Here is a 14,525-nt window from a genome sequence, read left to right on the forward strand (position 1 = left end):
TTGAGATAAGCGCACACGTGATGTACTTTTGTTAACCATGCACGACTAATTACGCAATCAAAAATTAGATATCAATTCATTTTTTATATAAATACAATAATATTATATACAATTATCATAATAATAAGAGAATAAATATCAATTTTATTGCTTCAATATAAGCTTCAATAAGTTGAATCCATTTCGCAAAAGTATGTAGTCCATTAGCTCGTCATACATGACAAAAGTAATAATTTAGGCTTGTTGAGCCACAGTTTTATTTTCCACACCTTGGGTCTTTTCGCTGGATTCACTCTTCTTTCCTGCATATATTATTTTAAAATATTTTAAAATACTATTGAATATAATTTTTAAAGGAGAAATAATACTCACCACCGCCAAAAATTAATTTTTCCAAAATCATCACAGGCGACTCAAAAGCCAATACCCAAATTATAGAGAAAACAATCGTAAAGATATAATCACCACACCAGCGGTAAATCTAAAATAAAAATTATAGCTTATAATTTAATATCTCTAGCAACATTTGCATTACTCACTATTTCGTATTCGGAAAAATGCATCGCTGTTCTGGTATAGCTTAAAATTCTTCCTTGAACCAACATATGTAATAGATACATGCTGAAAGAGAGCCGAGTCATTATCTGATGAATTGATTTTGATAGCAACCAGTTTATTGGTCCACCATAACCAAAATGACAAGAGAAGACAATCCAGCAGAGTGCAAGTGCCCATGCTGGCCGTGCAAACGTGAAAAACAGTGTCATTTTGACTATAGTACGATCAATGATTGTGGCGTCCATATTTGTCAGGACTATAGTTAGGAGTACTCCAAGAGAAACTGCCCATAATAAGACATTTAAAACCTGTAATATAAATATAATCGTATTTATTAACACGTTCATGCAAATTTAGATTTTAATTAAACTTACATGATTTATTCTAATCTTTTTGTTCAGACAGTCTATGACAATCATGCCGAATAAAATACCCAAAGTGTAGATAGATAATCGTGGATGTGTTGCATATTCACTACAAATAAAACATTATCATAATCTCCAAAATGTTAAATTCTTAAATTAGTAAAATATACTTTAGGAGGATAGTTGGATCATCTTCTTGAAGAATATCGGGAATCATTGGAATAACTATACAAGCAATTACAACAACACCAGCAAAAATATACGCAATTCGTTTCTTTCCTCTCAGAATAAGTTCACCAATTGGAATGATAATTAATGGTGACGCCAAGAACATTTGCATGTCAGCAGATAGATACCAAGTCGTCAATAAACACTAAAAAATATTTATAATTAAAAATATTTTCTATAATATTTTATGCTAAATTTACGCACCATGTTTTCATAATGAACGTAATTCTGAATAAACAGGAAAAAGCTCCACCAATGATCATAGCATGCATTTGGCATTATAGTTTTTAGGAATGGATCCAATGGGCCCTGTGCTATATGAGCAATAAGTGTATTCCCTAATCCATAAAATGCCGCAAGAGGTGGCAGTATTCTAAAACAATCCAATTATATATTAATTGTAATAAGATTGTAATAAGTTTTTGGATATTACCTTAGTATGCGATGAACGTAAAACATTGGTACTTTGCTCAAAGTTAAAGGATTTTGTGGCCTTTCTGATTTTTTCTCGGCTGTTGTAATTGCACGATGAACATTCTTGATATAATTGTAAGAAAGTAAAAATGCCGACAAGAAGAAGAACGTGTCTACAGAAAAATGTCCTGCTTGAATATATTGCGATTTTTTACCGAATTGAAACTGAAAATGGTGAAAAATACAAATTAGTGAATGAAATTGTAATTAGATTGAGTAGACAGTCAACAATGAGAAAGTGAAAACTTTATCAGAATGATATTCCAAATTGAGATTTGAGTAAGTGATCTAATCAGATACTTAATGCGCCAAACCAAAACAGATTTCATAAATAAACAACCAATAGAAATAATCAACATACTTGAAGAGCCGATACCATGTTAACAGTTGGATAGGCCGCCTGCAATGCAAACGAGTGTCCGGAAATAATCCACATCAAACTAATCGTTCGAATTCCATTCAGACATGTAACTTGTCCGCTGGCTTGTGAATTTGTCGCGAATAATTTCTTTGTGTTTGTCCAGGCAGAAAAAGCAATCAGGAGTTGTGAACGTGTTTCTAAATTTACAGTAGATATTATTTATCAATTTATTAAGAAGAACTTAGAAAAAGCTACTCACGTTGTTCGGTGTAATGTAAAAAGCAATCATAACACGTGCTTAATACCATTAATGCCAAAATTATGCCGAAAATTGTTCTACACACAAGAAACCGGTAAGTGAAACAATCATTAAATACCTACGCAACAATTATGTCGCCAGTGGTGAACTCTGAACCATAATCAATAGTTTGGCAATAACCTGGATTAATTTGAATGTCTGATACTCCTTCCAAAGGCACCAGTTCACAATCGCTGGGAATGCAAAGTGCAATATAAATTTTTTGAAATAATATTATTCCCTTTTCGCAATATTGTCCGGAGACATCTATGTTTTTTCCTTCAATGGCCATACATTCATCGTATTGACCCATATCATTGACATTACCTTCCAAAATTCCACTCGGGATTTTTCCCCAGGAATCAACCACTAGAAATAATATGTTATTCTCCAAAATATAAATAAATATATTATAATTACGAACTTCCAATGAGCCAGTCAGCATGATTTTCAAATGTTTCAGGATCTGTTTGATTAGCCAGGAAATCTTTAAATATTTTACATACTTTCGCTTCACCACTTATTTGTTCACGTATAGTTTTATGAAACAATTGCATATGTTTTTGTGAATGCCTCACATCATACTGTTGTAATTTATTCAGGTCTTTAACACTTATCGCCGATGCACTTAGAATTACATGCAGAACTAAACATATCTTTAGTGTTAAACACATTTTAATTGTTTAATATCGTTTAACAAGTTAGGTTTTACGTGGATTAGTCTAGAGTAAGGGATTTGACTAATGTAAAATCGCATTTATAATAATGCGATATGCTTGAGCATTGATTAGGTTCTGATGAAATTATTCTACGAGATTAGATAAACTACTATTTCAAATTACAGCTGCAAATTTATTATAAATATGAATCATGGGACTTTGTTTACGATTTTATGAGATTTGATAATTGATTATAATTAAATAATCAATCATGTCGAGATAATAAGAAAACTTTGCTTTTGTTATCTTATAAAAATGAGTATCTATTCATCGTAAAAATCAGAAGTGCACATTGTTCGGTTCTTGAGAGTTTACAAATCATTGTTTTAAAGTAGCAATCAAATGTGATAGGTTACTTGTTATACAATATTTAGACGTTTTATCATATATAATTAATAAAAATTGTAATACATAACCGCTAGTTTTGATTGACAAATCATATTAAAAAATTAAAATAGGCCCTTAATATTTTTCGGGATAACGAACTATCACTTGAGATCCGCCGAATTACGAATAAGCCTAAGAGAGGAGAGGAGACCCTAGGGACCGGCGACTGGACTGCTGGACGACTTAGGCACGACTGAGCCGGTAGTCGCTGCGCGCTGCCCTTTTATACCTGCGGGTGACCCGCAAAAAGTGGTGGGGGGTGAGTCGATGCTATGTGATGCGCGCTACGATGATTAGGTACTCAGTCGTGCCTGAGTCGTCCAGCAGTCCAGTCGCAGGTCTCTAGGGGAAGGGGAAGGTTCACCTTTCCTGCTCTTATGCCGTAACGTACGAAGTTGCAAGGGGTGCTAATAAATTTGATGAGTCACCGCATTTTTTCGCTCAGGTGAATTTGAGATAATAAATCACATAACAGGAAGAACTAAAATTATAGTTCGATAAAAATTCAACTTATATTTCCGGCATAAATAATAGTATTTTATATTTGTACAAAGAATGCATGATATGATTCCCGATGATTGTGATGGATGATGATTGCATATTAAACAGATTTACTGGTCGATGGAACTCCTTCTTCAATTTTAACCTCCGGTTGAGCAGCTGCAGGGCGTGCAGGGCGTTTTCCTAAAATATTCAATTAATACTCTTTACATCATTTAAATATAAATAAATTTCATTACCTGTGCCGAAAATGACTTTCTCAATGCCGACGACAGGAGATTCAAAGCACAACACCCATATGATTGATATCACGATCGTGAAAATGTAATCACCACACCATTTATAGATCTAAAATAATCATTATCACAATTTATTAAGATTTTACTTACAATTAAATAATAAATACTTACCGTTTCGTACTCGGAAAAATGCCCAGAAATTTTACCAGTTCCAATCGATAGTGTGATAACTAAATTGTGCAGAAGGTACATGCTGAAGGAGAGTTTTGTCATAATTTGGAAAATTGATTTGGAGAGGAACCAATTGACAGGTCCGCCATATCCAAACTGGCAGGCAAAAACAATCCAGCAGAGTGCCGCTGACCATACAGGTCGTGTGAGGGAAAAGTAAAGATTGTTCTTTTCCAGTTCAGGATTCACTTCCGTGTCGTGCATTGTAATAACAATGGCTAACATAACACCAAGTGATACTCCCCACAGAATTAGGTTTAGGAAGGGATTAATTTTAATCTTTTTATCGGTGCAATCAATCATAATCATTCCGAAGAGTATACCGATGGTATATACTGACGCACGATGATGAGTCTCGTAAATACTGAAAATGTTTATCAAATACTAAAAAAACAACCAAAAAAAATTAAAAACTTACTTTAACGGATCAAACTCCCTGAAAAATTCAATCGTCATTGGAACTATTATGGAAATAGCAATGACAATACACATTAAAATATAAGCCAATTTCTTTTTGCCTTTGATTACGAGATTTCCCAGTGGAATGATAAGAAATGGTGACAATAGATACAATTGCATGTCAGCAGATAGATACCACGTAGGGACGATGCACTGAAAAATATATTTTTTAAATCAATTCAAATTAAAAGTAAATATTTACCATTTCTTTGTAGTTGACGTAGTTTTGGACATAGAGGAACAAAGACCACCACCATTCTGTACACACTGAAACACTCATATCGATAATCAGTGGCCATAATGGTCCTTCGCCTATACGACGGAATAGCGTGATTTGTATGAAGAATGTAGCTGCCAGAGCAGGAGTTATTCTGAAATTACAATAAAAATAAAAATAAATAATTTACATTTTTAACATTCGCGATATTTGTCGTACCTTAGAATTCTATGAACGTAATACATAGGAATTTTTGCCAATGTAAGCGGATTCTCGACATGAGAAGACCCTTTGGCTTCTGCTTTAGCAATGGCGGAGCGAACACCTTTGAAGTAAATGAAAGATACCAGAAAAGCAGAAAACATAAAAAATGTATCAACTGCGGCACGTGCGCTGGAAATATACGACGATGCAATATCGTTTTTAAACTGCAAAAACAAAAACAGATCAACAATCAGAGTGCATATTTCCTATTAACAAAAAACAACAGAGATTTATATCGGGATAAACAATTCATAGCAGTTAAGTACCTACTCATAACGGGGTAAAGTTCACGGTTATGTTATCAACCGGAAACTCTCACCGTGACTTTATAAAAATTAACTTTTAGACATTTAAATCTAAATAAGTTTGATTGATTGAGAAATATTTTTTGCTTACTTCTATTGCTTGCACTAAATTAATGCTTGGTAGTGCGCTAGCCGAAACGAAACGATGGCCAGCGATGATCCACATCAAACTTACGGCGCGGATACCATGCAGACATCCGACTTGACCAGGCGCGTTACTCACAGAAAACAGTTTCTTGCTGTTGGTCACTAGTGAAAAAGCAATGAACAGTGGATTGGAAGTCTCTGAAACGTAATAAAATTGATTTAATTGGTTAAAATATCAACTAAATAAGTCGATTTTAATTTACTTTGATCTCGGTAGTGTAATAAGCCATCATAAATAGTGCTGAAGAGAATTATAACCAGAATAAAACCAAAAATACCACTGAAAGTATTAAAATTAAATATTTAGCTTTTTTAGATTTTTGTTTTGAAAATACATACAGTGCTAACCCATCATCCCATTCCAACTTATTGAATGAACCGTTCGTTTGGCATCTGTCACCAGCGACACGAAAGTTGATATTTGGTGCGACCGGAATAAATGTTTCACTTATTTCGCAGGCTTCAGGAATGCAAATTGCCCAAGTAAGAGACAAGTTACCTATGATACCAGTCACTGCATATGCGCAATATTTGCCTTTTATATCAGCAGCATTTAGTTTTTCATGCCCAATACTAATACATTCATCAAACTGCCCATAATCTATAACATTTCCCGTGAAAATTCCACTTGGAATTTTGCCCCAAGAATCAAACACTAAAACAAAACTCAATGTAGTTTATATTTATCTCATTATAGTAATAAATATACTTACTTGGCACGGCCCAATCAGAAATCTCCTCCAAATTAATATCCTTCTCATTCAGAAAGTCCTGAAATTGGTCACCCACCAAGCCTTCGCACTGCAAAGCTTCACCAACAGCTCGAACCGCCAAATTTTCATAGTGCACAACTTCTGTTGGTGTTAAATACAAGGAAGTGTCTACATCACTTTTACATAAAGCAAAAATTGCTAGGAACACAAAAACCTGAAGCTTTTCTAGAGCCATTTTAAGGCTTACGAACGAAATCACGACTGGAAGATTATTAAATCCGCGCTACTACATAGCTCTACCTAAATTCGGTGATAAATGCATATACGTTTGATTGATGATTAGATCTACAGCCGATAAGATTATGTCGAGTATTGTGATAGAAATTTCGAGGATAATTAAACGTTCATTCATTTCTTTTCGTGTTTCGTTATTATATTTATATTGTATAGTAATGAATATTTGCTAGTCCTTTCTCTGCAAATATAACCTTTGTTATAGATGTGCAATATTTGCTATACTTGGTTATCTCATTAATTATTTGAATTTCTATAATTATTTACTTCACGTGTTTCTATCTGCGACGCATATTAATTTTTTGTAAAGTCAAGTGGTTTAATATCTTACAAATTATCATAATATTGATTAATGTACATGATATTATTTGACGTAATCAGTTTGATTCATTGTGAAATTATTAACTTATAGTTCAAATCATTACTAGGAATATACGTGATTCCAAAGTGTACCTACTTACCTCCTAATACTTTCATTGGTTTCTGTTTTGATAAATAAGGTAATTCACGTTACTTAATCCTATTTATCTAGATTGTTAGATTGTTTTTTAACAAATACTTAGTAGTAACGTATATTTAGATCAATCATAGCATTATCATACATAAATTGAATTTGTTATAACAATGGAAAAAGCGTATCTTAAAAACAGGAAATGCTATGCATCCGTCGCCTGTTTACTCCAAAGGTGCAATCGGTACAATACCCTCGCTGCCACAATATTTCGTATCTTCATTGAGCATATATTCAGCACGATGATTAGTGATGCAGTTAGTGTAATGCCTCTTTGTGAAATTATTTTTAACAGCTATATGACAAGGCAGCGTGAGATTATAGGTGATTTCCTTCGGATATTCATTTTTAGGTACTGCAGACTCTTGATCGCAGCATTTATCGTGCAAAGCCAGTAACAATAGATTTGTACCCTTAATAGGTTCGGTAATATACGGACATGGACAATCACGATGGTTCTGCCGTTGATGCAAATGTGATAAATTACGAAACATATAATTATACATTTTGTGCTCCATATCGCACGGCGTTGGTGTGGTTTTATTCAATTGCATGCGTAAAAACTCAATAGTTTTGCATTTAATCGCCCAGATTGGTTTGGAGCAGTCTATTCCAGGAAAATCGTTGTTTTGTACTTCCTCCCAAGTTGGACCGTAGAAAGGTTTATCAGATCTTGTAACCGGAAAGCAAGTACCTTGGTAGTCATACATTGTAATCTCTTTAAACACATCATCGCGCACGAGAGTTTTCATCAGGGCGTAGTCAACGTCAGCGATAGATTTCCCAACGTTATCGGTGTTATTTGCTAGGATTATGTATCCGTCATTGTCTATAACGTAGCAAATCCAGGCATCAGGGCCCGCGCAGGTGATTTTACACGGTGGTTGTTCACACTGGAAATGATTTAGATTATATTATTTATTTGAGACAGATTATGTCTCGTCTACGAGTACTAAGCTTACAGTGAAAGTTTGAAGGATCCTATTGAGGGTTTTGTGTAATATTTGATAACCCACGGCGGCAATCGGTGCTCTTTTACCTTTTCTCTCACGAAAAACGACGTGACTCGCCGTAATCAAAGTTTGCTTCTCATTATAATCTGTAATAATTTTAAAATTTTAAAAATTTACTAAAAATTTTAAAATAAAAGAATTTTGATGTTAAAAGTACCTTCAAAAGGAACAGAAAATATAAACATATCTTTGTGTTCAAGATTATAATTCATTTCTGCACCTCGCCGGTAATAAATCTCATCAGTCGCCTTGTTGTGTTTATCAGAAAAGTGCTTCACGCCTCTTAACTTCTTCGATGGGAAATCTTTCCATCTTGTTAGGCCTGTATGTGTTGCCATAAACGTTAAAATCACTCCTTCGTAGTAATTTGATTTTCGTTTAACATGTTGAAAGATGGGTTCGGTATTGTTGTTCCACCATTCAGTCACATAGACATCTTTAAGCAGATCATTCACAACATCATGTTCTTTACAATTAGTGGTATTAGTATTTAAAAAGTGACGTAATTCTTTCTCAGGTGACTTTTCTGCTCTTGTAGTATTACAAGTGTAAAGCCATTTTGGATGCACGCGCCAGTTATCATTGTTTTTAAACTTTTGCGTAGGTCACGTTGGATGCGCTCCATTTTATCAGCGCTCACTTCCATACGTGAGACGAGAAAGCCGTAACCATCTGGAAGGGCAATTGCCATACTGAAGGGTTCTATTTTGGTGTAGTAGTAATGGCGACGACTGAGCATCACACGTTTCTTGATATATAAAAAATAATTAAAAATAAATTATAATAAATATAAATTACATATTGGTGAATTTTATACTGACCATATTATCAATAGGAGCGCGTATTCTTAAAGTACGTTTGCCTTTCTTTTGCAAAACAATATTATGGCGGAGATCAATGATATTCTGATCAAAATTGCGGGGTTCTTGAGTGTCGTCGGATATTTCTACTTCAGTGAGGTCTACCCGATTAAATGTTGGTTTTAAAACGTGATCAGCAAACTTAAATCAAAGAAAATTATTTTAAAATTAATTTTTATCTGTTTATATCATATTCCTACCTCTGTTAGGTGATCAGGATGATGCAAAACATATCCATTATTTGTAATGACAAATGAATAACCATTAACACCAATCTAAAAAATATTTAAGAATTAATCATTATTTAGGGTTTTCATGTGAGTTTTCTTACTCTGTGGGGTTCTGCAAGCTGCTTTAAAAAATCCAGAGGAACATCCACTCCGGCAACGCCTAGTAATGTAGTTTGATTTGCTCTTAGATCAAAAACCGGCAGAGACACAGACGTCAAATACTGATAGTCAGGAAACTTGAGATATTTTTCATACGGCTGCAAAATAATCTCATAAGTACGAATTTTTAGTGGATTTAGTTAATTTATTTAATAATAGTAATTGTATAGTGTGTGCGTGCAAATTTGTATTTATATATTAAAGTATAAATTGTGCTCACGTGTGAGGTTTGACTTGCAAAATGTGTGTGGTTCTCATTGAGCAGCAGCCCATGCTTCTTTATGTATTGTTTTTCGTAATCAATGTATTTGTCTCTCTGCTTATTACCTTCGTACTTTTTCCACAACCAATTCGAAAGCCGGCGATCAGCTAAATGAACATAGAGTGCTGTCCATGCTGGTTTTGGTTGTATATGTGGACTTAGATTAATGGGCCGGGAGAGTACTTCTAGATACTTGATTACTTTTTCTCTCACTTCTTCAACTACGCTGATATTTACATAGTATCCTTAAATTTAAAAAAAGTTTTAAAAAATAATAAATTAACAAATACGTGTGTTTTACCCATGTTTGCACATGCAATCCACTTCATTCTCTGAGCATCCCTAGCTTCCGTTCCCAATAAATATGTGAAAACACGTATAGGTCGATAGTAATCTTGATTGGGAATATGATTGTATATCTTAAAGAGCACATCTCTGTAATCATAATCCAATCCTTCTGTAATTAACATTATTGCTTGATTGCACACTATGCCACCGCGTCTTGCTGATCTGTATTTCCATAAAATAGGAAACGCTTTCTCAAGACCTAGAGAAATATCACTGTAAAACTCGTCTTTGATTTTATGCAGTTGCTCACGGAGCAATCGGAGATTTTCTTCATTAGCCTTAAAAATTAATTCACAATAATTTTAACTATTAACTATAAGCAAAAATATATAAAGTATTACCTGAACCAATGTATCATTAAAACAATCGACTAAAGACTCTGTTGAATTAGTAAACGTGTAAATATTAACGTAATCATTATCTGTAAGAGTGTCCAAGATTGAGTTAACTATTTCATTAGCTGTGCTACGTCTGGAATTGCTCAGCATAGATCCAGAACGATCTAATAAGATGATAATATCTTTTGCAGATGACATTGCTTCTATGTACCATGAACGTATGCGGAAATCTATTGAATCATCGTATGTTTCAGATGACCATTGAGTCGCTGGGTAAAATCGCATGAATCCTTTGGGGCTGCCGAAATATTGATAGGTAAGTGTTGGATCCCTACGAAAGTTACATTTGAATGTTAGATCTAGTGCCTCGGACCAACGGATTTCGTTTAACAATTCATCATCTGAAACAATAAAAAATAACAAAAATGCGATTTTTAAGAAATTTAAGTTTTATTATGATTGTTTACCTCTGTTGTACACACTGGGTGTTACCCGGACAATGCTATAGTTTAAATTAACTGCAGTTTCAAATTGTGGGTGATCCTTTAAGTTCATATCGCGATAATAATCTTTCGGACGATATAGAAATGCGATTTTGTCGCACCGTCCAAGAAAACTGTTTGATTGACTAGTTTTGCGGTAATTAAATGCGTCGTATTCTGTTGATGCATAAGCATATGGAGCATCACTTTGATAGGTGTAACTGTTATCAAAACACAAGTCTGCCGTGCTGTAATTCAATGTGGTAGGAATTGAACATTTCCAAATTTTCTCCGCCTGAAACATTATAAAAAATAAACAATTATTTTTGTGATGAAATTAAAATTGAATTTATTACTTCTTCAATATCTTCACTGCGATCTTCTACATCTTCGGTTTTTGTTAAATTATTTGCATCATAATAATCGTAGGATGAATGTCTGGTGATGTTTTCTTTGCGATACAATGATAAAAGTTCAGCATGTTGTTTGATTGCTTGTACTGCTTTGATTTTTCAGCCATCATCACGCGGATATTGGTTGCAACTTCCTCGACGATGTTGTCCCATTTTTCGTCGTAAATTGCGTAATTTTCAAAGCTTTTTTCAACTTTTTCTCGTCGCGCTAATTTTGAAAGTGTTGCGAGTTCTTGACTTAAACTGGATGCCCATTGTCGCATGCTAAAAGAATGATGTTATGTAATTAGAAGGAAATGTGACGATAATGAGCAATAAGCATGTTAATGGTAGATAGATGTTAATGTTATACCAGCGTGATTTAAGAAAGTTGGGAGAAACGCAGGAGGACAGGAAAATTGGGGGCGCGCGGAACTACTCTCTTTCAGAGAGATGTAGACAAGTTCAGGATCAATAGATTGTAGACAACTTGGCGCCAAAGATACGAGTTGTATCTTTTATTTAACCGTGGATTGTTTATATAATTGTTGATTATTTAATATTTTGAAACTTTAATTGTATATTTTAATGAGAAAAATATTTGAAATTTGGATTTTAAGTGATAGTATGATAATATTTTTTTGTATTTGTCCCAGAAGATTAAAAACTAAATATAATAATTAAATTTTAAAAAATTATATTGATTGTGAAATATTTTTTATACTTACTAAGCGGAAATATTGGCAACTTCTGCGTTTTCATCAATTGTAATGTCTATTAACTCACTTTGTACAAATATTTGTTTATTATTAATGAATATCACAAAATAGCACATGGAAATTATTATTAATTTATTCATTTTTAAATATTTGAATTGTATTTGCAGTTAGATTAACATTTTTGCACCGCGCGACTTTGAGAACTGTTTCAAACTTTGTGTGCAGCGGACTGAACTACTGAGGCTGGATCATCAAGAGCAAATACGGCGCATGATCATGACAATCCTCATTTTCCGATGTATCTACCTAAATTGCAGAATAGAATCGATGAAATTTAAAAATAATGTTTGAAAATGCTGATAATAATTAAATTAAATTTTTTAATTTATACCTATTCGTGTTGTTTTTTTTTTAAATAAATGAATATTATTCAGTAAATAATGTTGCGTTACACTTGTTAATTTTAATTACTCGTACACATTTAAGCCTTGTGTTAACGTATTGTTTCAGGTTAAGTTTTAAGGCATGTTTAACACGAGTATCAGTATAGGTATAGTTTTATAAATCTGTAATAAGATTTCGTATTTGTAATTATATAAAGTTGAAACAAGTAAGGTTTGATAAAAGAGAGTTGTAGCTCAGTGGTACGTAGGGTGTGCTGTGGTGCTTTGGGTTGGTGGTTCGATCCCCAGTTCTGGCATACTGGCATAATAAATGATGAAATGTGCCATGCGTGTTTTATTTTCTTTTTGTGTAGGTTTCGATGATTTTGCACCAGAAATTAACAACTTTTTAATATTTATGACTTTTTCCAGATTGATTGATTTTTTTTGAGTGTGATGATGATTGATTGAAGAGTTTTCTGTTGTCGCCAGCTCCCAGTCTTGTAGGAACTCCAAGTACGCTCAAGAAGAAAAAAATAAAGAGTAATGACGCGCAAGTAATTAGAGCCGAAGATGAACAGCGCATCATCAGCGCATTTGGTGACAACACAATGGTATACTTTGGGTATGGAGAATACCATCAGGGCTTTGCGTTGCGTTGCAAGAAGTTTGTGAAAATGTATCACATTTTCCTACTTTTCTTATTGAAATATTTTATTTGTTAAGCTGACTCCCAAAAGACCCCTGCGATCAGAAGTGGAAAAGAAGAAACAACAGAGTCGTTCCTCGAGTGGTCAGTTTTCACCCAGGCCATCGAGTTTATTGTTAACTTTTAGAAGAACTTATAGAAGTTTAAAAGTATAAGATAGTGTAAGTTATCATTATTGTATTCTCATGTTTAGTGCATAACTAATGTATTTTATTGTATTTCAGATAAAAATATGTTATAACTATATAAATACATTTTATAGAATTCAATGTTTGTGTTGTTTTATATGTACAAGATCTAGAGAGGGGCAATTTTGCACCGCTAGTTTACGACTTGTTTACGATAGTATCACCTTTGATATCAATTGTTTATCTTATTTAGTCGGTCGTGCGCTGTGGTGTGACATGCACGTGTTTTGTTCATCAGTCGATCTTCATAGTGACTTAATATTCTTGAGAATTCAACTAGTTTAATAATGGAAGTGAATAGATGTATCCTGTGCTCCTATGTGTTGTGATTGCCAAGTGTTAGATGTCTTCTGGAGGCTAGTAATTCCTATTGGATTTATTGTTCATTCCTGTTACATTAATATTGTCAGCGCAAAGGTAAGTGAGATAATCGCAATCAAAATCTTTGCCAATTTTTCGTTATGATCTATTTTCAATGCCTCTTATTCTTCTCTATAAATTATATTTTCATCTCTTCGATTCCCAATAGAATTAGCTTATCTTATTGAGAATTTCCCGTAGCTTAACAATTTTCAACGCGTACATTTCTATCTCTTATAGTTTGCGAGCCACATTGTATAAAAATTTTCAGAAAAACTTACAGATATATAATGTTTTTCTTTATATTCTGTTACATTACGTTCTTATGTTATGGTTGATATTCTTTGGTCATTTGCATTATTATACATGCTTAGGCTTAGGGGAAGAATTTACAGAACTGGTTTTATCTTTTCTTCCTCCCCATATGATTAATGTCTTGATATTGTTCATTGGTGCAATTACCACATTTACAATTTGCAACGTAACATAAATAATCCAAGTGACATATTATCTTAACTATTGCTATTTAATAATCGTTATTATAACAGTGTTTATACAAAACCGTCTAATTAGATGAAAAATAAATCATTTTTACACTTAACTTCTAAAATTAATTACAAGCAAGCAAACTATACATTTACAGGTCATTTTAACTTCATCTTTAACAATTAAAAAATAAAATCTACCTCTTTAAGTACATAGTACACACTATATAATAATTCTAAACATAACTAAATAGAATAACGAAATGAAACATATACAGGTAGAGCGAATGCATTGTTAATCCGTTGACCGTAGTCAACTCGCTCAG

General features: G+C 33.4%; 2 protein-coding genes across 2 annotated transcripts; both read right to left on the reverse strand.

Annotated features, from left to right (window-relative positions):
* Positions 1 to 171: 171 nt before the first annotated feature.
* On the reverse strand, positions 172 to 6,755 carry LOC135792157 (uncharacterized). The gene is made up of 21 exons (XM_065302773.1): positions 6,467 to 6,755; positions 6,093 to 6,408; positions 5,957 to 6,033; positions 5,698 to 5,891; positions 5,257 to 5,465; positions 5,023 to 5,191; positions 4,780 to 4,973; positions 4,302 to 4,725; positions 4,131 to 4,239; positions 3,998 to 4,074; positions 2,709 to 2,940; positions 2,368 to 2,653; positions 2,246 to 2,322; positions 1,987 to 2,183; positions 1,585 to 1,790; positions 1,356 to 1,524; positions 1,094 to 1,296; positions 933 to 1,032; positions 540 to 866; positions 373 to 481; positions 172 to 302 (listed from the first exon to the last, which is right to left on the reverse strand). The coding sequence occupies exons 1-21, from the start codon at positions 6,699 to 6,701 to the stop codon at positions 235 to 237; spliced, it is 3,978 nt and encodes a 1,325-aa protein (XP_065158845.1). The 5' UTR covers positions 6,702 to 6,755; the 3' UTR covers positions 172 to 234.
* A 564-nt stretch (positions 6,756 to 7,319) lies between these two features.
* LOC135791843 (voltage-dependent calcium channel subunit alpha-2/delta-3-like) lies at positions 7,320 to 12,286 on the reverse strand. Its single transcript, XM_065302399.1, is given in 14 exon segments — positions 7,320 to 8,164; positions 8,234 to 8,370; positions 8,442 to 8,874; positions 8,877 to 9,032; positions 9,106 to 9,285; positions 9,345 to 9,419; positions 9,476 to 9,631; positions 9,754 to 10,040; positions 10,097 to 10,421; positions 10,485 to 10,882; positions 10,949 to 11,258; positions 11,320 to 11,471; positions 11,474 to 11,640; positions 12,084 to 12,286. Coding segments are annotated over 14 exon segments (3,636 nt in total). The 5' UTR covers positions 12,215 to 12,286; the 3' UTR covers positions 7,320 to 7,435.
* Positions 12,287 to 14,525: the final 2,239 nt, after the last annotated feature.

Source organism: Atheta coriaria, unplaced genomic scaffold (genome assembly GCF_025399875.1).
Source record: "Atheta coriaria isolate IRGN ID8LTWV9N9 unplaced genomic scaffold, Caltech_Dcor_3.1 hic_scaffold_5_pilon, whole genome shotgun sequence".
Lineage (NCBI taxonomy): Eukaryota > Metazoa > Arthropoda > Insecta > Coleoptera > Staphylinidae > Dalotia > Dalotia coriaria.

Excerpts from the sequence above, each read along its gene's own strand:
- LOC135792157 (XM_065302773.1), bottom strand. The coding sequence starts at position 6,701 with ATGGCTCTAGAAAAGCTTCAGGTTTTTGTGTTCCTAGCAATTTTTGCT. Across the intron at positions 4,726-4,779 it reads AGGGAGTTTGATCCGTTAAA|TATTTACGAGACTCATCATC; the intron begins GTAAGTTTTTAA and ends AAACATTTTCAG. Across the intron at positions 1,297-1,355 it reads ACGTTCATTATGAAAACATG|TGTTTATTGACGACTTGGTA; the intron begins GTGCGTAAATTT and ends AATATTTTTTAG.